Source organism: Lissotriton vulgaris, chromosome 7, assembly GCF_964263255.1.
Source record: "Lissotriton vulgaris chromosome 7, aLisVul1.2, whole genome shotgun sequence".
Lineage (NCBI taxonomy): Eukaryota > Metazoa > Chordata > Amphibia > Caudata > Salamandridae > Lissotriton > Lissotriton vulgaris.
In genome coordinates this window covers 357,328,375-357,355,149 of record NC_141695.1, presented here as the reverse complement: position 1 = coordinate 357,355,149, position 26,775 = coordinate 357,328,375, and the positions used below count along the sequence as shown (strand labels likewise).

The following is a 26,775-nucleotide window of genomic DNA, read 5'->3' as shown; positions in this document are numbered from 1 at the left end:
GCCATAGTGCTTTCCGTCTTCCTCTCCTTCTTCCCCGGGCTGCGGGGGCGGGCACTTCCGGCCGGCCGCGCTAGGATTGGCCGGCCGGCCAGTCACGGGGCGGGAAACGGGAAGAAGAGACGCAGTAGTGCCGGCAATGCCGGACCAGACACGGGGGCGTTCCCGGCGTCCCGTGACGTCGGCAAAAGCCAAAGAATGTCGGGAACGCCCCCGTGTCTGGTCCGGCATTGACGGACAGGCCCCTCGTCCAATGGCAAGGCTCCGTTTACGGAGCCAGCCAATCAAGGACGAGGGCCGAACCAAGCCACACTATGTAACTCATCAGGTTTTCGCCTGCGCCGAAAAGATGCGCAGAGCGCATCTTCGCCGAGGCAAAACCTAATAAAGGAAATTTTAAAATATAGGTGAGTAGCACTGTTACTTTAAAGACTGGGGAAGTAGTATTGGATACCCAAGTATATGGTAAAACAAGGTGTGGTATAATAGAAAACACACATGACACCACATGTCTTATCTTTAACAGTTGGACATAATACGGTGGCGCCCCTCCGGTATCCTCTACAAGATAGAGCTCAAAATTGAAGAAGGTAATTTATACGTGATAAGTAAGGCCAGCGCCTGAAATCAGAAATTTAGACACCTAAAAGACTGTCAGTAATGGGAATATAAATGTCTTCCTCTTAAGGTAATGCTTACTGGAATGTAAGACACCAGAAGCCCTACATAATATCATACGCATGAAAACATTCCTCGAATTGAATAAAAGAGGAATCTTCTACAATCACTCACAGGTACGCTTCGAAAAAAACCTTCATTTAGAAGCTACTGAATAGGTGACCTTAAGTCACCTGGTTGTTAGACCCCAGGATGTAGAAATATAGTTCAAAATGCCTGTAAGAAAATGTACCTTATCTAACCAGACCCTGTAGGAATGGGCTCTCCCCTTGAAGTGTGTTGAATGTTATGTGCCCTGATGGGAAAAAAAGTAAATGACCAATACCATGGTTTTTAATGTAACAATAAGATAGGGATAAAAAATATGTTTTTTAACATGTACACAGGGATGTACTCTAATTGTAAATGTTCTCTCTTAGAATTGTTTGTCCTGAAGAAGGTGATATCACAGACTCACCGAAACGCTGCGTCGACAACACCAACAAAACTGTGAACCCTGTCATCCATTGTTTTTATTTAATCTGCAATGTTCTATTGTTTTTAATACCATGATAGCCTATGGGCACGCTTATTGCACATAATGTTTTTAACCTATTGTGAAATTGTAATAAATTATATACTGTTTTTATAACTCAACACACTTTCTGAGGTTCTTGCTTTTTCAAGTTTATGGTACATTTTAATTGATATCTGGCATTTTGAGGTATATGATGACTATATTCGGGTGCTAACACGCCAACTGACTCGGGGACCCTCCTCGTCTTTCCCTACGTATCCTCCTTGTCCCCTAACACAGACAAAAGGAGACCTCCCTTTCTGTTTTTACTTCAGGTAATAAATATAACCAGTCAATTCATTTAACTTTAGATCACCGCCCTCTGCGCCCATTCACTTATATTTTAGAGTGTCCCAAAACACAGAAGCCGAGGATTCAGGCAATCAACGATTTTGCTGAGGGTGAGGTGACAACAAAACAAAATGGTGGAGAGGAGTTACTGATGGTGGTGTGCCAGTTAGAGGTGGAATGAATAGTATAAAACTAAGAGGAGGAGGGAACAGTGTCCATCAAAAGCATCACAGTGGCGTCTAGTTTTAGTAAGTACACTTCATGTTTTTATTACCATTCTCATAACAAAATATCACATCCACACAGGGGCGCATCATTTGGCTTTTTTATGACAAAACAAATACAACGAAATAAAGAAAATTCATATTTTTAGGCACCAACAGTGAGATGGGGATGAAGAGCGTTGCTTCAACTGGTAAACTAAAGGCACAGCTTGAAGAAACTTGTCCAAATCTGGCACGAGGGAATTACCGTCCCCAAGTCATCTGGGAAACAGTCCAAGTGATGCTACAAAAGAAGGACGTTCGGTGCATTTTGATTAGGACCCGGAATGGGACCAGGCTTGTCTGTGTGAGCTGGTGATCCTGGGGTTGCAAGGGAGTACTGCTCAACACGCCAATTTTACTCTCATCAATACAAAAACATTCTGATATATAGATATATATATCCACTTTCATCTTAACCCCAAAAATACAGTATTGGATGGAGGCAAATTGTATCAAATTGCAATTGCTTTGAGGAGCTTGCTACCACAGTTTCCAAAATGCTGCCATTTAAAGGTCTGTAGATGGTTGTACAGAACACCTGCACGGGGGCAATCTCCAAATCTGACAAACAAAACAAACAAGGCAAACTTTTTACAGATGTGCAGTTTGGCCAACAACCCCTGAGTCCTAATGGGTGTGCAATCCTGCTTTTGATGTAAGAGAGCTATTATTCCAGAACACTCCAGTGCAGAGGTACAAATAAATGTTGTGCTCCTGTGGAAAAGCAAGTGAGGCGTAAGAAAAAAAATCACTGCAGCTACTTCACAGACTGCACACCTCCATGAGGCCCAACCAAGACATACTGGCAAGTCATTTAAGGCCTCCTTGAGAACAATAGAAACACCAGATCAAAGTGATTTTGAGAACTAGGGCTTTGCAGGGCCATAGAAAGGACAGTGGAGCTGCTATAATGTTTTATAAGCTATGCCTGATGTACATGGCCTGATGACTAGCCCGGGGATCCCTATTATCTGAAACTAGGGAGATGTGACCCCACAGTTCAGGCCGGGCAGCTTTTTGAGCAGCAGGGTGGGACAGATATTGGTTGGTCTCTTTCGCAAAGCCAAAGGTGAGTTGTAAGAACCATGAGGACCTGGTTCTTAGAGCAAAATAACTGCAATAGTTAAAAAGCTCTGACTTAAGCATTTCCATTGCATATTGTGAGGATCAATAGGTGGACATCAGACCAAGAGCGGACACATCCGGGCATCTGCTGGAAAAAACATGCGAGTTCCGTCAACCTGGTCGTGACTCTTTCAATCATCGTTCTCTGGTTAGATCCTCCTCCAAGTCTGCACGCAGTGGTTGTGTCTGAAATTCGCATAAGGCTCGATACAATTATAAGGCACCTTTGCCATCAGTCCCTCCACAAAAGCCCGGTGGCTGTTGTTTGGTTTGTTTCAAAGTCTTTGTGCAGCCCTGGGATCTCCCCACTTTATATACTCATATTTATATATATATTTATATATATACTTTTTGGCTCCTAAGTACCACAGAGAAGGTTTGGCCGAGGTGAGGGGTACTTCCTGTCTCCCCCTCCCTCGTAGTGTTGCACATGGCTCCCTGGGGAGCGTTTTGAGAGGTTCCTCTATTGGAGCATGGCCGGTCCCAAAGAGGGCCTTGTCCATAATGGGTTAGAGGGCCTCTTGATCAGTCTTTCACCAACCGGTAGATGTGATGCTGAGCGCCATGCTCGCTGGTAGATACCTCGAAGACGTAGGCTATGCAGAGAAGCAGCTCCTGAGTATCGCGGTTGGTGACCACCTGTAAAGAGAAAGTAAGTGTGCATTGTTGATTGGATCTCTTCGAAATACAGTAACACTGAGCAAGTGACAGAGAAAAAATACTGAAGAAGAAAAAAAAATTAGAAAGAAAGGAATCAGCAGAGATAAAGATCAGGCAAGATAGGGAATGCGGAGACATGCTTCCATCATATCCCTCTCTACCTAGCCATCAATGCATCATCGCTCGTCATCTCCATAGTTAATGCTTGTTGCCCATTAGGGCAGAAGCAAGGGTTTTTGCTTTTCCCCCACCCCTCTTTGAATATGTCCTCCATTGCAGGAGACATCCGGAGGGAGACACCTAATGATTTTTTGTCATCTAACCATCCAAGCTTTCTATTAAAACTATGCTCTCATCTGCCCATTCGCCCTTTCTTTGGATCTTCGTATAACGTTTCCACTCTCCTTCCCTAAAGGTGGTCCCATTCAATTCTGTTATCACCCTTTATTCTTATATCTCTCCAATCCCACACCTTTTCTTTCCAGCCCCATCCTTTCTCTCTCCTCTGATACCCTTCTACTTGACTTATTTCCTCTTACATTTCTCATTACCCCTCCCCTTCCCTCTTGTCCCCACCTTCTACCACACCCCATCTACCTACCTTTCATCCCTTCACTCACCACTCCTTCAGTCCCCTTTCATTCCCTTCTGATTTATCCCTTCCATACCTCTCACCCTCTTCCCTACCGTACACATTTTATCCCCTCTCCTACTTGTCTTATCAGTTAATAGTCAATACCCCAATCCTCTACCACCCTCTCCGTTCACTTGTTCCCATCATTTCACTTATGCCTATGCTTTTCTCCTATGCCATTCTACTCTCCTCTTCCTGTCCAACTTCTCTTACCTCTTTTTATACCCTTCTCCTCTATTTTCCCCATACACTGTACTGCTCCCTTCAATTACTACTCTTTTCTATTCCTTTTATCAAGAATTAATTTGCCTTCTCCTTCCATCATCCACTTTCATACCCTCCTTTTAAACCCATTGACCCTCTACTCCTCTCTTCCAGCAGTACCTTTCTGGCCCTTCTCACCTGGAGGATGGTGAAGTTTTCCAATACGCTGTTCATCATGTACTTCTCGGGCAGCTGTTTCAGCTTGTGAACGAAGTTGATGAGATATTCACACATGGGTGAGCGATGAATGCGGTACAGAAAGCGTCCATTTTCAAACCGTGCATACTCGGTCTGAAATAATAAAGAAAATAGCGTGGCGGTGAGGGATAAGATAACAGAGTTTTAAGAAACACTTGTCCTCTTCCTGTTCCACATGGCTACAGCGTCTGTTAAATTCCCTCCACAATGTATGGTGGCTGTCAGACCTCTCTTGCTTTAATCCGATTGAGGCTTGAACTACAGAACGGATGTCAAAGGAGCTATCCACATTAAACAGAAAAGTAAATATTGGCTAGGCATGCCGTCCCCTAAAATTAACTGGCTTGTTAAATAGTAATTTTTCTTTGCATCAATCCTCAGTTCAGCCTCGTAAAACAAGCTTCTAATTTACTGTGTCCTAGCACCAACTTTCAAAATCTGGTGACTTCATTAATATTTTCCTTATGAGAGACATGCAAAAAAGTAGCTAGCTACAATGAAAACAAGCATTTGCATAGCCAATAGGTGTCTTCTTTGGGACCTTATAAGTGTTTCACCATGCAACAGTTGATGGATATTGTGCTGCTTAACTAAATACTTATAAGGTCCCAAAAGCGAGACCTATTAGCTATGCCAATGCTTGTTTAAGTTGGATACGTCAGCTTGAAACAAACTCTAATGTAAATTTAGTGCACTGTCAGGTCTAAACGAGTCTTTCACTGAAAGCTTACAACCAAGATGACCCGGTGTGGGGCACATGTGTGTGTACTTTCATAGAAAATTCATGTTGCCAGGGATGTGATTTTTTAAATTTACATAAGCACGCGAGCGCGATCGTGCGCACAAACCCTTATCCAAAACAAGAAAAATAACTGAAATTCACACATGAATAAAACACCATGCACACAGTAACAAATAAATGCATACATAAAGAACATGACGCTTAAATGTTTCAAATTGCCAAACACACAAAACACGGCCCTATTGCAGTTCATGAGCACAAACAAGAATGCAAACAAAACCTCTCATGTGCGTTTATATAGTGTCTGTAGAACAACATTTTGAAACCAGAACGCACCTTGGAACCAATGTCAAAGCATTATACATGCTCGGGCTGGAGCAGGTCTGTGGGCCCCCGTGGTGCTCTGCTTGACATTTAGCCCTGTTATCGGAGGTGCATGAATTCATGGGGCAGTGCCTCGGAATGGAAATGAATCAGTAGGCGCACAAACGTACTTTGTTACAGTTACATGACTGCTGTGCCAGGAGAGAGCTGCAGGCGACGAGTTATGTTTGATTAGCTTTGCATCAGATAAACTAACTTAGTTACATTAATGAAACTAAACGTGTTCGGCCTGAATGTAAATTGTATCCAGGTTTTCATTATAGTTGGCTGGCGGTGGAAAGACAGCAACGGACCACGCTCATCTTACTCGGTGCCAATGCTTGTTAAATCATTGCGGTTGAAGCGTTTCGCTTTGCCCTCAAAAATCTGGTGAAGAATGTGTGGGCACTAAAAGGAGGAAGTTCTCAGCCAGCGCCTCGTGAGCGTTGCTGGTATCTCCCGACAGCGCAGATCTGAAAGCTTTGGGTCGCATAGAGAGAGAGTGGTGCATTCCAGATACGGCTCATCCAGCGAGGGGTCCACGACTTACAGCACTTGGGGAGAAGTGCCATCCAGCGTCGCTGCTATTTTGAAACCCCGAGTGGGGCCCCTTCTGCAGGAAAGGTTCTGTGCCGAAGAGAGGACACGCTCTGAAGACGGAGACGGCCATCCCTACTTGCTGCAGCTCCCACCGGACTGGCGAGAGGGCAAGACTGCTTTCACTGCCCTGCACGTTCGCAGACAGCTGAGGAGTGCGGCGAGGACCAGTGAGGGCTTCTACCCACACTGCCCACTGGAGGCAGGCTTACAGTTTCTGGTCAAGATGTGTAGCGTGGCCAGACGTAGGCCAAATATAAAGGGACTCAGAAGGGAACAAGGAAGAGTGTTCAACATGGGAAAGCGAGGCAGGATTGAGGAGCAAAGGAGAGCTGACACCAGCATCAAAGGGAGAAGATCAAGGCGGAAGAGCAGGGGCGAGATAAATAGCAGAGAAGAAAAAGGGTCTCACCTCCTGTGGCAGCAGGGAGAGGGGGCCTGTGTTATTATCGCCAGACTTGCACGCGTTGCCATTGCAAGCAATGCAACGCGTGCACGTTTTTGCCCCCAAATCTGTGCCGATGGCATTAGGTCTCTCTCCCATGTAGTGCATGCGCGCTGCATAGGCGAGACCTAAAAAAAATGACTAAATGGGCACTAGAGAGTCACATTGTATGTACGGGCATGCACACACATGGGCAGCCATCTAGGAATGCTTTTTCCTTTACTTTGTGAGAAAAAAGCATCCCACGATGGCTACCGATACATGCATAAGATGCAATTGTAGGCATTTTCAGCATATTTTTAAAAGTTTAATTTACCAATATAAGAATGCCGATGGCCATTTTCAAACAGTACATTTGAAAAAGTATGTAGGAGCTCGAAAGAAGTGGTGAGCAACCCATTAGCAATGTACAGCTGACAGGCTCTGGGAAGCAATACAACAATTTTATAAAAACGAATAATTAACCATTAAAGCAGGGGGGGCTGGGGAGCAACAGACAACTGGAAATGGGGAAGAAGGAGGAACAGAAGAATGCAGGGGCGGTTTTGTGAAGGTTAACAAACGGATATGGGATAAAGGAATGCACTGTCATGGAATTCTAAAACACAAATTAAAACATTTTTACCCAGATGTCAGCAGTGGAGGAATACAAGTCATCCAGGTTGAAACACAGTTAAGAAAAATACAACACGGGCAACACAAACAAAAATAGAGGAAAGTCATTGAATAGGGAACAGGAATTTAAGAAAGGCCATAATGACATCCAAAAATGAGAAGGGAGCTGAGCCAAAGCTCACACTATGCATTGTCCATATGGAAAACAAGTTTGTGCAACTTTTCAGCTAGTATGACACATGTTTCCTAATGCCAGCACGCACAGCGCTGGTTCACACATATACAGTGTATGCACTCCATGCAAATGAGAAGGAAGGCGCGCCAAAGGCAAGCCCGTCTGCGCCCGTCCGCGCCACGACCGCGACAGGCGCAGGACACGATGTCCTCCCCATTCTCAAGTATAGCGGTATTGAACTATTAGCACATCGGCCCAAGGTAAATAGTGTATGTGCGTGCTGCTACCCCATGGAACAGCTATGGGGCCCGTTCTCCTGCTTCCACTGTAAATGGTCCTCCTCCTGGCCATTCTCTGACTCTGATTTGTCAGTAAATGCAGTCTCTCTAAGGTCAAGCTGTTCCAATTTTAAGGGTGGATTAATAAATGCCCGTTCCATGTGTTGCCATAGTCAGGATATCCGTGACCTGATTATAGACTTAGATCTAGATTTTCTCTTTGTGACAGAAACCTGGCTCAACGACTCCACAAATACCGATCTTGCCACCGCCCTTCCTTCCAACTTTAACATCTTTAGGCAGGATAGACCTAAGGGACGTGGGGGAGGAGTGGCCTTCATCATCAAAAAATCCTTTAAATGTCACAAATTCGATCTCGGCTCTCTTAAAGGAGCAGAGAGTATCGGATTTTCGATTATGCTGAATGCTTCCACCTCATTTACTGGTGGCTTGGTATATCGTCCTCCTGGCAATGCCACTTCATTTCTAGACTCTCTCGGGGATAATCTGGGTCAGCTTTTGCTACGCTACCCTCACTTCACCCTCATGGGGGATTTTAACCTTCAATTAGAATCCATAAATGATATTCAAGCCACTTGTTTCCATCAGACCTTGGCTATTTTTGGATTAAAACAATAAGTGAAACTACCTACTCATTCTGCCGGGCATACATTGGATGGTGTTTGTTCCAATTTCTCGGCAGTGACCACCCTTACTCCAACTCCACAAATCTGGACAGATCATTGTCTGGTTCCTTTCATGGTCTGCCGACCTGAACAAGTTAAAACACCCAAGATGGGACAGCAACCTATCCCCGATACAAACTGGAGGAAAGTGATTGACAACATTAAGCTCAATGCCCCCCTATTGTCACAAGCCCCCAAATTGTCAGGAGATACGTCCCAAGACTCTCGTAACTTTCACTCTTGGATGCATCAAATTATCACAGAAAATGCACCACCCAAAGGACACCACCATAAGGACATAAGGAGGAAATCAAATGCCCCTTGGTTCTCACAGGCGTTAGCAGACAGTCACTTGCTCTGTAGACAAAAAGAAAGAAAATGGAGAAAAACCACGATGACTCAGCTAAAATCCTCTATGTTCAACAGAGGAAAGCCTATATGGCCAGTATTAAATTAGCAAAGAAACAATATTATATCAAGGCTATTTATGAGGCTCAACAGAAGCAAAGCAAGGTCTTTTCCATTGTAAAATCTTTTACTCATCCTAAAGTACTTCAGCCAGAAATCCCTCCTTCCGCAGCTTTGTGTAATCAAATTGCTGATTTCTTCGAGGAGAAGATTATACTTATCCAGAGGGATTTTCAAACACCTTCATCTCCCTCCGTCTTAGAGCAGCCAGTTCAGAGAATGAACAACCAACATACCCTGAATGTCTTTCAAGCAGCCTCCCTGCATCAGACCAGAGAGGTGATTCTGGCTTGCAAATCAGGAGCCCCTACAGATTCATGTCCCCCCTTTATACTCCACCAGTTCATTGATGCTGTCAACCCTAGCATTAATGAGATTGTAAATGCGTCTTTATGCTCAGGGGAGGTCCCCCTGGACTGGAAAAAGGCGGTTGTTAAGCCCCTAATGAAAAAACTTAATAAATCTTCCACCGATCTGTCGAATCTCCGCCCAATATCACTTCTTCCTGTATTGGGAAAAATTACTGAACAAATAGTACATCATGAACTGAAAGATTTCGTAGACAGGCATAATATCCTACATTCCCAACAGTCAGGTTTCCGTCCTAGGCACTCAACGGAAACCGCCCTTATTGAGCTCACTGACTATCAAGTTTTTGCAAGATGAGGGTAGAAATGCTGTCCTCATCTTGTTAGATCTCACAGCAGCATTCAACACCATCTCTCATGATATCCTGATTAAAAGGTTGAGAGATATAGGTGTGACAGATATGGCTTTGGCCTGGATAAAATCCTTCCTGACAAATAGAACCCAAACGGTCTCTTTGGGTCCTTACCTATCCAGCGAAAAAAAAGATCACATCAGGCGTCCCCCAGGGGTCCATTTTAAGTCCATTACTTTTCAATATCTATATGGTCCCCTTAATAGCGGTGATAGAGTCTCATGGGATTCTAGTTACATCATACGCTGACGACACTCAACTCGTGTTTTTCGACTTCCTGCCCATTGAATCCAGAAAGTCAGTTGTGGTAGCATTAATACTATCACAGTTAGATTACTGCAATGGCCTGATGGCAGGAGTGAGAAAAGCCACCCTGAGGAAACTGCAGAGCGTGCAGCATGCGGCAGCAAGACTGGTATTGAAATTACCAAGAAGATCTTCTGCCTCTGCCGCTCTTCAGACCCTACACTGGTTACCTCTTCATAAGAGGATCTTGTACTAACTTTTACTGACCTCTTTCAGAGCTCTTAATAACATAGGCCCAAAGTACCTTAGGAAGCGTTTTGTACGCTATGACCCTCCACGTTGCCTGAGGTCTTCCGGAGGCAACCTAATTAACATTCCCAGATACAAGTACAAAACTAAGGGAGAAAAAACACTTACGGTACTGGCTTCGAGGGCATGGAACACTATGCCCAAGGGCCTCAGAATGCTTGACAAAGAAAGTGCTTTCAGGAAACATCTTAAAACCAGGGTTTATAATTTATCAGACAGTATCGCAATGGCAGCAATCTAGATATTCATTGTTATGGGACACATCTGCATAGCGCCAAGATGCTCCTTTCGGAGCAATAGGTTGCGCTCTACAAATATCCAAATACAAATACATCCAGACACAGAACAAGCATTTGCAATGCAATAGGTCTCGCGTGTACGCAAGTTTGAGCTATTGGCATTGTAAATGACAATACATTTTATTTATGTTTTGGTTTTTAAAACATAAATAAAAGGCCTGGTCATTTATAATGCCAATAGCTTAAACTTACGTAAACGCGAGACCTATTGCATTACAAATTCTCGTTTTGTTTTAGCCACCATATAAATGAGATAACTGACTGATACTACAAAAGATTAATATTTGTGGAAGTTTCTAGCAGCAAACAAAATAAATCCAGACATTCAAGCGTGTTGGTATTCTCTAAAGTTATTTGTAGGTGGAATTTGATGTTGTTTTATATAGCCAGTGTCTCTGGAATTATGCGGCAGGTGAGGATCAAATTATTTAGCACAGCTGACTACATTATGTGGCAGGAAAAGGCAAATCATGTGGCATAATTCGTCATATTTTATGATAGCATTACTCAATAATTTTGTAATTTTGACAGTTAACACTGCCTGGGCAAGAGTTTAATTTCATTAGTACCAGTATAAAACACACATATATCAATAAGAAGGGCCACTGGAATTATGCAATTAAGCGGCTATTTTCACATAATTATGGACATTCCACATTTCCCACATAATACATCATGTGTTGCATAATCTGCAGAATTTAACAGAAAAAATGTGTTTGTGATCAAACGAATCCAAAGTTACTGAAAATGTGGCGACGTGGCTTTGTTTGCAGTGGTGGGCCCTTTGCAAAAGTTAACCGGTCACCTTTTGATTGCTTTTCTCCGTCTTTGTTTGTTAAAGTGGCACTAACAAGGTGAAGTCTTTGCACAGACAGTATGACCACGAGTAAGAATTGCAATATAATGGAGTAGTAATATAAAAAAATGCAACAAAATGCCATGCCACATAATTTTCCTTTACTTGCCACATAATTTAGTGAACTCTGTCGTATAATTCGGTGCTCCCGACCCACATAATTCCAGTGGCCTTGGCAATAAGTGACAAAGGTGATCAGTTAACCTTTACGAAAGGTCTTTCGCTGAGCTGCAACATGCATTGCGGAATTGTTTGTAACTTTGGATGCGTTTGAGCTACAACCGCTTTTATTAAAATCTGCAGTTTATGCGGCAGATGATGGATTATGTGGCAGATGCTGCAAATCAGAAAAATGTGGGGTGCACTCTGCTAGAGGCCGCCGTATGTACTGTGAGACGGCCTGTGTATACAGCATGCGCGGCTTATACACAGCTGATGGTGTTGACACCCTTTCACAGACGAAGACATAATAAATATTATGTGCACTTGAGGTGAGAGCCCAAGCCTGCTGTGGAGGCTGCGCTTCTAGTGTAATGGAACTGGTGTTTATGTGAAGTGTTACAGTCCCTGTGGGTAGTGTTGGCGCTCCTCGAAAAAGCAAAACAAGAGTGGCGCCTGAGGGTTTTGGACAACGTGCAAGACTACAGCACCAATACATGACAGAAGTTACTGCGAGCAAATAATGGTGGTAGCAAAGCACGCGGAGTCTAAAGAATTGCATATAGTGCCCAAGAAAAACCTGGGGTATCTGTGCGCCACACAGGACACGCATCTTAAAAATGCCCCCGACAAATAAATGGTATTTATTTACTTTTGCTACAATGTTGGCATTGCATTCAAACTTAAGATAGAACAAGGAGGAAGAGATGGGGATTAGTTATATGTGTTGTAAACTAGTGCTCTGCTAATGCATACTTTGCAATCTGTTGTGTTCGCTTTGTTAGTGTTTTTTTGTTCCAGTGGTTACTGAAATGAGCCTGACGTTCTACTCGTCTGCAGCTTGCCCTGAGCTGGCGTGGGGAAAAGTCACGCCTGACCATGAAGCTTAATAAAGCCTTTTAATTACAAGCTTATTAGTCCCAGAGCTTCATATTACAACATAATTTTGGCGACGACTTGCCGGCTCAATGACAAAGTCGCAGCGTGAACTTCAAGATCCTGTGAAAGCAGTCAGGAAAACAAACCCATGAAGGAAGGTGGAGAGGAGCACTTGACACCCCCATGAGGATTGTAAAAGACAGTCTGTGGATTTGGGGTGAAAAAGTCTAGTGCAACAGAAAATGAATATGGAGCGTCGCTGAAAGAAAGAGGAACTAGCGTGATATGCTGTAAAGTGAAAGAGACACCATGTTTAAGTGTAGCAGGAGGATTGTTTTTTAAAAGCGGAAAAAAGCAAACTTGTGAAAGCGATTAGTTGAGGCGAGCGCAAGACATCCCATCTCTAAAAGTACATTTTTGATATAAAGACCACTGTCACATTGACGCAGTTCGATATTGTGGGTTGAAGCGGAGGCACGGCGCAAGGTAATCAGAGAAAAAAGTTACTGCAAATGCGTGAAGCTGAGTAGAGTACATGTAAAATAATCTGAGGCCAATTTGGTGCTGACAGATCTTGATAAAATGATATGCCGGCGAACATTCATGACTCATGCGTAGTCTAGGAGCAACTGTCAATGTGGCGCAGTTGGAAATTTAAAGGAACAGCTGCCACGCTGTGAACAAAGTGTGGGAGCAAAGGAAAAGTCTGAACTGTTATGTATCAGAGAAACAATTGGCACTGTGAGGCGCAGGGAAAACGTTTTTACGAGCTTCATATTACAACAACTTGCCCACAATCAAAGAACGGCCATCCGAATCCGAGACTGCTGACGCCGTGCAGAGTCCCCGGGAGCTTCCAAGATGTTCTGGAGTCGACGGAGAGAGGTGCATGCTGTGCTGAAAAAACACGAGCCATATGCGCGCGAGAGGCGTACACGTGCACATTGTCGGTCCTCCGGGCGCGTGCACATCTCCTGTCTCCCTTCGCCCAAGAAACCGACAATAGATCTCGCCAAGGCGAGCAGCGTATGCGCTGCGTCACTAGGCAAGACTTAAAAAGGACAGTTATTTGCTTGCGACAATAAAGACCGACATAGTTAACACACTCTTATTGACAGCACAGTGTGAATACCAGAAAAAGCATGAGCCTGTATTTTGACTGAAATACTAGGACAGCAAAAAGCTTATGGCAATGTCTATCCCTAAGGCCCAGTTAGTGTATTCTTTGGAGGCAAGATCTTTTGCCAACTAGTAGATACCCAACATGGAAAAGTAGCGTCACTGATAAATAACCTTTTCTAATGAATTAATGGATTCATAAGGGATGGCCTATTGATAAGCATCTGATGATGATGCAGAGAACCCCTAGAAAAGAAATATGAACTTGCCATCCTATAGCTCTGAGTGGCATCCACATTGATCTTGGAGTCATCAGTCTTAGCATCTGAATGGTCCCATGGGGCAGTCCTGCCACCATCGGGAATTGGCCTGGTGAAGTGGGAATTTTTCACTCCCATATACTCTCTAAAGTACTTGTATAAAGGTAACACCATACAGATTTCACCCATTGTGACTTACAACATCCCAGCTTCACTACTACAAACAGTCCACTAACCAAACCCTTCCCTACCATCTCATGCTCACCTCAACCTTTTCCACCACTTGCTTTCCGAAAGAGCAGACTTTTGAGGAGCAGGTAATGGTCATGTTCTCTGGGCTCTCATACTGGCTGCTCACCCCGTAGAACATGCCCGGCTCGTCCTGCACGGTGGTGTTGAGGTCAGCCTGCCATAGTAAATAAATAAGGTGAGACAAAACATAAGAAAATAAGCAAGGAGAATGGAGGCTCGAATATTATGCAGACACACTAAAACCACTGAACTTGAGGAGAGGAAGAAGGAGCATAACAAAAAAGGAGAGAGTGGGGGAGGAAAAACGGGGTGGTAACAAAACAAATCAAGAAAAAAACAATAGAAGAATGATAGAAAATGGAAAAGAAGGGAGAAGAAAAGAGGTAAAGAAAAAAAGGAAAGAATTTGGGGGATAATGAGGAATAAAGGAAGGAAAGGGAGATCGAAGGAAAGAAATAAGTACAAAGAATGAAGAAAAGAAGAAAATAAAATGCAAAAAGTGCAGCACGTGTAAGTAAGAAAAAATAAGCAATTATACAGCAAGACAGGAAAAAAAACTGTCTCCTGGTGGAGCAAAACACTCACCCAAAACTTTACAAGAAAGAAGGCATTGGGAGGGCCCTTCTCGTACAGCTCCTTCAACCCCCCCTTTTTTTCTGGGAACTTGTCGTAGATCTGGTGAACATCGACGGCCTCCAGGAGCGGATCACTGTATGTGGGGTTGGACTGGCTGATGTGCACAAATAGGTGTTTGTTGTACTGCACAGGAATAAAAGAAAGCATATCATCAGTGCACACATGATGCCCAAAGATTGTGTCTACTGTATACGGCTACTCTATATACTGTGTGAAATAGAAAACCTGACAGGACAAAATACTTAAATACACAGGTTACATTCTGCTCCATTTGTTTTATGGTCATGTCTTTGCCAACCAGGATAATCAAGAATAACTTCCCTGCATCCCTTTTTCTTTCTTTTCTTTAAGCTAAATGCTACTCAGGTAGGAGTTTCTATCATAAACAGGTTTGCAAATGGCACAGCCAGGTATTGGGAGGGTAAACACACTTCATACTCTCCTAGGACATTCAAAATCCCGAATAACAAACATTGATTTTCATCCAAGGTGTTTACATGAATGTGTTGGTAAACAAGTGATATATACAAACGGAGATCTGTTTTTAGGATGAAAATAAGCTACAGAGGTGCCAGCCATTTCCTCCTAGATATTGTTCTGGAGATCACTTCCCCTGTCCCTGAATAGTCGCAAATCCCTTTCAAACAAGCATTTGCAATGCAATAGGTTTCGCATTTGCGGGAGTTTAAGCTATTGGCATTGTGAATGACAATGCCTTTTATTTATCTGTTTTGATAATTAACACACTTAAAAAAACAGAGTTCCTTCTCCTGAGTTCAATGAATCATAGGTGGTGTTAGAATCCCACAAGGGGACGTATACATCACTGGAAGGGATTAAGATGTTACACCGGTTACCAAATTTACAACTTTGTGCTGGTAGGGCCCAAAGGTACCATAACAAACATGAAACAATTTTTATAAAAACATTTTTCATTCATTTATTTGAAAAAAAAATTAAAATTTGATCATAACATATTAATGCAATTAAAATCATATACACAAACGTTTTTCGTGAGGTTCAGACATTTAAAAACAAACATACAATATTCTTTAAAAATTGCTATTCTCGACCAACTTCAATCCAGTCCTATATTCTTGTTGTCTTAAATGGTTGGGGGGACGCCTCTGGGAGCTACCTTGCGCTGTTCCATTCACCACTTTATCTTTGTGGTAAAAAGGAATTGCTTTGCATTTAATCCCTCTGTACTTTTCTTCATACAGTCAGTAGTCACTTTCTTGGAGCTTATTTTGAAATTAGCTGTCCACTTTGTAGCTGGTAGCTGAACTGCACGGCGTCCTCCTCCTACCCCGATTGTTTGGAAGTTGGTCCATTTTCTTCCCTAGCCTGAGTGAAGTTTGGATAAAATCTACACACAAGGATAAAAGAAATATGAGCGGATGCATACGTGCTCAGAGAGACCTGTAAAACAAAACCAGGGAAGAACCAACCTGGATAAAATAAAGCTGTGAACGAGTCCTTGAAGAAGGTGCAAGATAATAAAGAGGCACCGAAACGCCGCGTCGACAATTTCGTTCCTATAGAAATCCTTTGACTAGTAAACTTGATGTTGTAATATCTGTATGAAACATTGCGAGAATAGCAATTTTTAAAGAATATTGTATGTTTTTTTAAATGTCTGAACCTCACGAAAAACGTTTGTGTATATGATTTTAATTGCATTAATATGTTATGATCAATTTTTTAAAAAAAAATCAAATAAATGAATTAAAAATGTTTTTATAAAAATTGTTTCATGTTGTTTAAGGTACCTTTGGGCCCTACTAGCACGAAGTTGTAAATTTGGTAACCGGTGTAACATCTTAATCCCTTCCAGTGATGTATACGTGTAACATCTTAATCCCTTCCAGTGATGTATACGTCCCCTTGTGGGATTCTAACACCACCTATGATTCATTGAACTCAGGAGAGGGAACTCTGTTTTTTTAAGATTGTTTACCCAATCCTTTTCCTGCCAGAAAGGGTAGCTCCCTATACATAAACATTTTTTGGATAATTAACACATACATAAAAGACATTGTCATTTACAATGCCAATAGCTCAAACTCGTGTAAATGCAATTTTATTTCAAAGAAGCAGCCACCATTGTTCCGGGCTGCTTAGAAAGTGAAAGCAAGCATGGTGCCCTGAATGTTGCAGGAAAGCATGTCGTGCCTGCTGCGTGCAGCAGGAGAAACTCCCTAAATTAAATAGTGCTTGCAGGTTAAATAAGGCATACCATGTAACAACAGAAGTAAAATGACCAGTTCTCATGGGAGGTTACAAATGAAGACAATGTGGTACTAAGGAGGGACTAACAAGCCTATTAATGAGTCAGAAGTTCGTATTTACAAAGACAATAGAACAATGACACAAGCCAATGAAAAATAAGGGTGGAGAGTGGGCGTAGCTTCAAGTCATTACTCTAATACTGCATGCCTCGCAGAGCAGCTCATGTGCTACCCAGGCTCGAACAAAAAAGGTGAATTCCTCCCCCCCCACTCTTTTTGCATATTTACCATTCGCTTTATCTGCACAGTTTTTTGGGACCTAGATCAGCACCTGGGTGCCTTGTTCAGGCATTCTGTGACAAGGAGAGTGGCAATGAACAAATTCTTTCTTCTGGATGATTCTGGGGAATTGAGGGCTCCGCAGTTGGAGCTCTACTACCTAGTGGCTCAAATACAGGGGCTGAGTAGGTGTCTCACTGTGTTTTTCCAAGAGGAAGCTACAATACAGATACCACCACTCCAGGTCGGAGACTTGAATACAATGTTACTCACATCACCTCACCGTCTCCACTATCACCTTTGCTTCCTCCAGGCGCCGCTGCATTGCCAATCCACTCAACCTCACCAAGATGGCAATCCCATGTGCCCCAGCAATACCCCTTGTGGGCTCTCAACCCTTACTGGTATAACAGGCCTCAGAGATCTTAGTCTCTGGCATGAGTCAATCTGGAAATGGTCAGTGACCTTTTTAAAGACGATCGCCTGCTTCCATTGAGGAGCTGGTCAATAAACTCGACCTGCACCAAGGCCAATTCCTATTACCTCCTTGTCCTTCTTGCCGTGATGAATTATGTAGAGAGGCCCCTGTGCCTCCATGCACAATCCCTTCCCAACGTATAAACCTCCCTCCTCAATTACTATTCCTTTTTATGAGCATGATACCCCCGTATTGCCACGCTGTGCCGGTGTGTTTGTGTGCTACAGCAAACAAATGATGGACAGAATGCTGACAATGTAAACATTCTCCCCAGTCAAAAGATCTGGGTTAAATCCATCGTTCTTTTGCCCACTACGCCACCCCAGTTTGGACCCAGCCATATGCAAATCAGTCTTGATCCTGTGCCCCATGGGAACAGTCCAGATGGAACTGCCAGGCCAGGTCCTCCCTAGACTGGAAACAAGCATACTGGGACCGTTTCAGGGTATGTCACCCTTCTTCAGCCAGGCTAGCTTGAATCCAGTGGCACAGTGAGCAAGGGACTCACGTCTGGGTATACCCATCCCACGTAGGGTGAAAAGTGTTACAGCAAACAAATGATGGACGGAATGCGGACAGTGCAAACATTCTCCCCCATCAAAAGATCTGGGTTTAATCCATCGTTCTTTTGCCCACTACGCCTCCCCAGTTTGGACCCAGCCATATGTAAATCAGTCTTGACCATGTGCCTGGCAGTTCGGGCTGGACTGTTCCCATTGGGCACGACTGATTTGCATTTGGCTGGGTTCAAACTGGAATGGCATGGAGAGCAAACAAACGATGGATTTAGGCCCAGATCTCTGCACTGGGGTGAATGCATGACACTGTTTTGCATTCTGTCCATCAATCGTTGTTTTTGCATTTGTCACCCCGAGTGGGAAGGGTATGCCCAGACTTGGGTCACATGCTCACTATGCCACTGGAGTCAAGCTATCCTGGCTGAAGAGGGGTGTAACCCGTCTGAGGATGCTTGTTTCCAGTCCAGGGAGGACCTGGCAGTTCGGGCTGGACTGTTCCCATTGGGCACAGGGTCAAGACTGATTTGCATATGCTGGGTTCAAACTGGAATGGCATGGTGAGCAAAAAAACGTTGGATTTAGGCCCAGATCTCTGTACTGGGGTGAATGTATGACACTGTTGTGCATTCTATCCATCAATTGTTTTTGCATTTGTCACCCCGAGTGGGACGGGTATGCCAAGACGTGGGTCCAGTGCTCTCCATGCCACTGGAGTCAAGCTATCAGGGGTGAAACCCCGAACCGGCCCTAGGATGCTTGGTTCCAAGTCCAGGGAGGACCTGGCCTGGCAGTTCGGGCTGGACTGTTCCCATTGGGCACAGGGTCAAGACTGATTTGCATATGGCTGGGTTCAAACTGGAATGGTATGGTGAGCAAAAAAACGATGGATTTAGGCCCAGATCTCTGCACTGGGGTGAATGCATGACACTGTTTTGCATTCTGTCCATCAATCGTTGTTTTTGCATTTGTCACCCCGAGTGGGAAGGGTATGCCCAGACTTGGGTCACATGCTCACTATGCCACTGGAGTCAAGCTATCCTGGCTGAAGAGGGGTGTAACCCGTCTGAGGATGCTTGTTTCCAGTCCAGGGAGGACCTGGCAGTTCGGGCTGGACTGTTCCCATTGGGCACAGGGTCAAGACTGATTTGCATATGCTGGGTTCAAACTGGAATGGCATGGTGAGCAAAAAAACGTTGGATTTAGGCCCAGATCTCTGTACTGGGGTGAATGTATGACACTGTTCTGCATTCTATCCATCAATTGTTTTTGCATTTGTCACCCCGAGTGGGACGGGTATGCCAAGACGTGGGTCCAGTGCTCTCCATGCCACTGGAGTCAAGCTATCAGGGGTGAAACCCCGAACCGGCCCTAGGATGCTTGGTTCCAAGTCCAGGGAGGACCTGGCCTGGCAGTTCGGGCTGGACTGTTCCCATTGGGCACAGGGTCAAGACTGATTTGCATATGGCTGGGTTCAAACTGGAATGGTATGGTGAGCAAAAAAACGATGGATTTAGACCCAGATCTCTGTACTGGGGTGAATGTATGACATTGTTCTGCATTCTGTCCATCAATTGTTGTTTTTGCAGGTGTGTTTGTGTGAGGCATGTTTCAACTTGCAGCAATGCCGTGGGGTAGCAGATTCTACTCCCCATTGGGAGGCTTTAGATCCCCTAGGGCCCGCAAGGTGTTGGCGGCCTGCCCGGTCAGAGGTTGCGGTGCCTTCCTCCGGCCAGGGTGGGCACGTCTGGGTGCCGAGTTACGGTGTCGCCTCTGCACCCAAATGTTTGGCCTGCAAGGTTCTCTGTGAGGCCTAGAGTGAGTGAGCAGATTACGCTCCTTGTCTGGGGCTCTGGCAAGTGTTAGAACCACAGACTACCCTGTTTTTGCACCAGAGGCACATGTTAAACTGGCCATGTGTTTTAGCCTCCTTCTTTAGTGTCAGTAAGCATGTGCAATTTACAACCTGCTGCATTTATTGTTGCTGCCGGTGTTACAAACAAAACAGGTGATGGACCGAATGTGGATCAATGTCACACATTCATCCCAGTCAAAAGATCTGGGCCCAAATCCATCGTTTTTTTGCACTCCACACCACCCTGGGTTAGACAATGGCGATATGCAAATCAGCTCTGACCCTCTGCCCCATGGGAACAGTCCAGTCCGAACTACAAAAGCCATGTCCTTCCCAGAACGGAATCAAGCATCCGAGGACCGGACCTGTTTCGAGGTAACACCTCTCATCAGCCCGGCTAGCTTGACTCCAGTGGTGTGGAGTGCCTGGGACCCACGTCTGAGCATCCCCAGCGCACTTATGGCGGTATTGCAAACAAAACAGGTGATGGACCGAATGTGGATCAATGTCACACATTCATCCCAGTCAAAAGATCTGGGCCCAAATCCATCGTTTTTTTGCACTCCACACCACCCTGGGTTAGACAATGGCGATATGCAAATCAGCTCTGACCCTGTGCCCCATGGGAACAGTCCAGTCCGTACTACAGCACATTTCTACTCCATCAATAGCCTTGCAGTGCTGGAGAGTCATGGCCAATGCGCTCTATATAACTTAGCAACAAGAGCCATTTTGGGCAGTACACGGTCGGATATTTTTCGGTGTCTGCTTTATGCGAACTGAGCCAATGGAGCCTTAGAAGCTGCAGTAGGTTGCCAACTGGTTGATCTGCCTGCAGCTCAGCAGCCAATGTGGGGGCTGTGTTTTAAAAAAAATGTTTTACTTCTTTATTACTTTTTTTCAAGCTTGACTGGCTTTGCGTCTGCATTGGGGAACTTGTGGGCAAGGGCAGTTTTCTGAGGCTCCTGGAGTTGCTGCATTGTGGTGCCTTTCTATTCGTGCTTGCGGTGAAGTGGGATACGGAGGCTGGCTTTCGGAGTCCCCGGATTACTATACAACTGTCGAAGATTCCATAGGGTCTGATTAACTAGGAGGGGCTCCATATAGTACTTTCTTGTCACTGTTTTTCCCCGCTTCCATGCTCTCTGCGTGGCATAGGTAGTAGAGGGAGAAGCATGCAGTGTGTGTCTTCGTGGGTGGCTATGCTCCTCCAGGGGATCTGCTGTATGCACCAGTGACAGTTGTGTGCTGTTGGGGGTGATATTGTTGAGTTCTTTTGGATTGTGGTCTTTTTGCTAGGCGGGGACAATACACTACTTCGGTTATCTGACTGCTGGTTTGTCCATTTTGTTGAGCTTTTGGCAGGATTAGAGGTGACCCTTTTTTCTGGTACCAATGCTCATTGTGGCCTAGTGGCTATGGTCTTAGACTCTCATTGTGAAATTGAGTGTGCGGCATTGGTATCTCTGCATCCCTATTTTTGGTGCATTACTGAGCCTTGTCAAAGTGATTTACGTTTTAGAGGGGCTGGTGGTGCCCCCGCTGGTGTGTGTTTTCCGGTTAGTAGTTGGAGTCCAGGCCCTGTTATGCTGGGATTGCTAAAGTCTTGTTTTCCATTCCTTCGCTCTGAAGGATTCGGTCCGGTAGATGGATGATCCAGAGTCCATCTCTTCGGCTGCATCCGTCACTTTGAGGCATGTAGGGCCTGGCGGGTAGTTGATTCTGGGAATGTTCTGGCAGATCTTGTGCCTCATATCTGCATCATTCTTTCTGGCTGTGGCTTTGCGTCTGCTAATAACATAATAATAATAATAAATAATAATCCTGTATCTGTAAAGCGCACAGCTACCCGTAGTAGGTTTCCCGGCGCTGGGGGCCGTCTGGAAGATTAAGCAAGCTATTGCCCAGAGTCACATGGTGCTGGGCAGACCCCTGCCGCCGGGGATCGAACCGTGATTCCCAGCATGCAGCGTCAGTCGTCCTGGCCGCTGCGCCACACCTCTTCCTGCAGCGGTGGCTTTGACATTGCACCCCTTATTTAAGGTGGCGATCAATGTGTACTGGGTTGAGCCTGAGCATTGCCTGGTTACCTGTTTTCTTTCACAAGTTCTATCCATTGATAGGTGGGGATTCATTGTTGCCCCATTCTGTCACAGTTGTTTCCGTCTTGGCCCCTTATTTGCAGTTCCGCTTTATTCTGGGTTAATGTTTTGCCTTCGATATTGTGGCTCGCAAGGTGGATTGTGGCCTGCAGGCATCTTTCACAGCCTCTAGTTGGTGTTCAACCTGCATCATATGGGGCTGTGACAGCTCGATCCTTAGTGTTGGATTTTTGGGACTCAGGCAGAGGCCTTGCCGGTGGGGTCAGTGGTGTCGGATTTCCTGGTCCTAGTGGAGCTGCTGGCTGTTATGTCGGCAGCTATACTTTGGCGGTGTACGTTTCATCCTCTTTTGCTCCGTGTGGCATTCATTCATTTCTAGGTGCTGCCCTTGCTGTTGTTTTTTGCCCTGTGGTCTCACTAGGGCCTGCCTGTCTGCAGTCGTTCGGTTGGATGCATGACTGTTTTTCCGAGTCTTTGGAGGTTCTGTTGTTTTCGGTGGGGTCGACCCATTCCATTCATATACATCTGCTGGTTCTAGGTCCGGTTCCTAATCAGGTGGTCTCCCTTTGATTGGAATTGCCTTTTTCGCCGGGTTTTTGCCACAGATGGTCAATTTCGGGGTTAGTAGCCCTGCTGTGTCCTTGTCCGTTGGTCGGTTTGCTTCCCTCCATTTCCAGTGATCTAGAGGTTTCTGGTTCTGGTGTGGGAGCTAAGGCCCAGATTATTCTAGTGGTTTTGGCATGGTCTTGCACTCTTTGGCTTCCTCTATTGCTGGTGACAATGGGGCACCTGGGATGGCGGCTCCTGCTAGTTTCATCTCTCCTGAGGCTTCCATGTCTCCGGGTACGATCCCTGGCGATCCTCCAGCTGGCTGCTTGGCTCTTGCAGTAGGGATTTGTTGTTCAGCCTCCGTCTCCTCTTCTGTACAGGCATCTTGGTGGTGGTTTCCCGGGTCTTCTTTTGCTCGGAATTGGAAGACATTTCAAGCTTAATGTTCTCGGAGGTGGGTGGTTCCACTTCCCGATTCACTGCCTCAGGTGTTGGAGTTCTCCAGGATGGCTTTCAGTTTGGTCTTAGTCCAGCCAATCTTGTGGTGTGGTGGGTTGTGCTTATTGCTTTCCAGTCCCCCTGGTGGGGTCTGGTGGTTGATCAGGTGGTGTTTCCCTCTTGGAATTTACAATTGGTTTTGTGGGCTCTCCAATGTCCCCCCATTCAAGCCTCTGACATTTTTGGGGTTTCACCTTCCACCTTAAAGGTGTTTTTTGTGTGTGGTTGCCTTACAATCTGCTTGTTGGCTGGGAAGGCTCAGTTAGTGGTCTTCTCGGTCTCCTTTCTTTTGTGTGTTTGATCACAGGATTGTTCTTCGTTGGGACCTGGCTGTGTGTACAAGGTGTATTCTCAGTGGGAAGTAGTTCTTCTGTTGCTTTTCCCTGATCTTTGGTCTCGTGAGACGTGGCGCTGCACTCGCTAGATGTGCGACAGGCATTTTTGTTCTTCCTGGTAAGGTGGATGGTGTTCTGGTTCTTCTCCACTTTATTTGTGTACTTTGGTTCGGACCAGAATGGGGATGAACCTACTACTCAGACCTTGTGCAGGTGGATTAGGTCAGTGATTCTGCTCAGTTTGGTTTGATGTCTCCTCTGGGGAGACCTACTCGGGGCATGTCTGCTTCTGTTGCGGTACTCCAGGGTCCTTCTTAAAGTGCTTTGTTGGGTTGCTGCTTGGGCAGTGCCCTTAACTTTTGAGTCCCCTTATCGGGTGCTTCAGGGTTTGGAGGTTTCTGACTTGTTGGGTTACAAGTTCTAGCTTCTAGTTTTCATTTGGCCTGTGGGTTGTATTTGTGTTGGCCTTTTCTGTGCCATTCTCCTAATCCATTTTGTGGCTTTGGTACATGTAACTATGTCATTCATCATGGCGAGAGGTACGGGGAGTTAATGCTGCATTTACTTATCGGTAATAGCATTACTTGGAGTCCTTTACTCATTGTGATGAATCGGGCCCGTCCTCCGGTCCTATAGTCAGTCTAACGGTGTGGTGTGTGGGCTTGGTACGGAACAGGAAGTGAGATGGAGGGGGTGTTTCTTACGTTAGGAAGGAATTGTGAATGGAGACACAGGAGCCTCAATATCTGATTCATCATGGCAAGAGAAGAATTCAGATTATTGCAATTACCAGTAAGTAATCACAGCAGTACACAAACTATGGCCTTTCCCTGATTCACCCCCTCTGCCACCCCCTACCCGCCTCCTCCGTCCTGAGCCCAATCCTTTTGTACAAACGCTCTATGTGATGGGCCATGGGTGAAGGTATATTTCTGGGTTTTACAAATTTCTAATTCTACATGCTTCTCTGATGTTGACACAACACCCACACACTCTTAACAAGCAGACTGGACTACGGGAACGCCCTCTACGCCGGAATCAACAAAACCCTGCTACACAAGCTCCAAACCATCCAGAACACAGCGGCCAGACTAATCCTCAGCACCCCACTATACGAGCACATGACCTAGCACCTATGAGACCTCCACTGGCTCCTCATCGAGAAGAGGGAAGAGGGTAACCTTTAAGCTACTCACTCACACCTACAAATCCCTCCACAACATCGGGCCCAAATACCTCAACGAAAGAGTCTCCTCCTACGTACCCAAGAGGAACCTTCGCTCCACCGATCTCGCCCTAGCAGAAACCATCCGCATATGCAGAACCAGAGCAGGTGGAAGAGCCTTCTCCTACGTCACAGTAAAGACCTGGAACGAGCTCTCAGTCAACATCAGAAGCTCCCGCACTCTGAACACCTTCAGGAAAAATCTCAAAACCTGGCTCTTTGACTGACCCGGAATTTACTATATCTACATCTACTAATGTTTGAATTAACAAAACCCCCCAGTCCCTTATTATTATTATTATTATTATTCTGAGTTTTGTATAGCGCCTGGTTACCGATAGGCATCCCAGCGCTTACCAGAACATAACACTACTAAATACTACTTATATACCACAAATATACCCAGAGGTTTGGGTCACCCTTAATGCCTATGCCATGATGTCACAACAGATAGATAGTCGCACTTCTGCTTAACTACCGCCCGCAACACTCACTAGCCATGCCTAACCATCAGTTATATACACATTAATGTCAATGTGCCATGACTAGAACGATCTCCATATCAAATAAAGTTTCTTGTAGTATGAAAATAAGCCAAAAAAACCACAGCATCTAAATGTATTTTAATTTGGGATCTATTTTGTGACTTACTTGTTCTTTTCAAAGATAGCCCTACGCACTCTCTCCAGCTTCACTTCATTTTTTCTAACTGTGATATTCACATAGCTTTCTCACAAATTGACAAAGTGCGACAGTCATTCTTTTTTATCAAAATTTGTGCCAGTGACTACTTTTGTTAAAAAATTCAAGTAAGATGAACATAATCTCCCGACTCCCCAATAAGGACTCTTGTGCGTACAATGCAGCACTATACGTTACAGTGGAGACGATCACCTCCTTCCCCCAATGGCACATCTTTAGTAGGCTCTAAGCAGTATTTCATGACCTGCAAGGGTTTCTGCTTAGCTGCCCCCTAGCTTCCTACCATGCAGCTGCATTCTTCCTCCATTTATTTTCATGGGTATTTAACCCAATCATGCTATCCCAACCATCTGAGGCTGTCGAGACACCCATAGGGTTTTCAAAGGCAGCAGAGAAACATCACCAAATCTGCTAACCAATGATTTTCCAATGACAGGGAACCCTCCCTCCCCATATGCTACACAGCTGACAGAGCTTTCTTCTCATAGGTTGCACTCTGTCCATCAGACCTCTAAAACAAATTTCCTTTTGTAAGAGAGGATAAGTGACCTGGGTGTGTGGAGAGAGGATGTGGCCAGTCACTGTCGAAGAAGCTTACAATATGCAGGGCCAGAGAGCTGGTGGGCTGGGTTTGTGTTGATGCACTGAAGTCAGCACCACACTCATAACCCCACCCTACCCCCATAAAAAATGCAAGCCAGGACTTCCAAAACAGCCTCCAATGTTACACAGGCATGTGGGCGGTGGAATCAGATGTCGGAATGGATCATGTCAGAGCCTTCTCACACAAGCTTGAAACCCCCATGGTGTGGAGGGGTTTCTAGCTTGCCCTGTGTTTACCATGTGATGTCGGCTCTTCACGGGTTGATCATATGATGAGATCCGATACCATGTGACACACGCTCAGTGTGTGTGTGTGTGTGTGTGTGTGTGTGTGTTGGCAGTTCTGCAAAACCCTTACCCCAAGCCATTTTGCCTTAAGCTGAGACCAATTCTATGCAGAGCTTGTACTGCAGACTCTGATGAAGGTCCAGAACCCTAGGACCAAAGAGGATATTGTAGAGTATTACACTGGGGCATTCATATAGCATTTCCTACACTACTGTGGGTTGTGGAAACACATTTTCTGACGCACAATATCTCACGGGAGTTTGTGGTTGGAAGGACTTTTTCTTTGTTGTGACCCTATGTGGGAAGCGTTTTGGTGTCATGCATGAGACTTTGGGACACAG

The 26,775-nt window shown here is 45.0% G+C and overlaps 1 protein-coding gene across 3 annotated transcripts in view; it reads right to left on the bottom strand.

Moving 5' to 3' along the window:
• Positions 1-1,765: 1,765 nt before the first annotated feature.
• The window catches only part of LOC147701580 (transcriptional enhancer factor TEF-1-like), a 199,095-nt gene continuing 174,085 nt past the window's right edge, over positions 1,766-26,775 (bottom strand). For all 3 annotated transcript variants that reach the window (XM_086930239.1, XM_086930240.1, XM_086930241.1), the window contains exons 10-13: positions 14,724-14,897; positions 14,152-14,292; positions 4,610-4,762; positions 1,766-3,552 (exon numbers count right to left, since the gene is read on the bottom strand). In XM_086930239.1, the coding sequence (XP_086786365.1) occupies positions 3,439-3,552; positions 4,610-4,762; positions 14,152-14,292; positions 14,724-14,897 (582 nt within the window). In that variant the 3' untranslated portion in view covers positions 1,766-3,438. The remainder of the gene's footprint in view (positions 3,553-4,609; positions 4,763-14,151; positions 14,293-14,723; positions 14,898-26,775) is intronic.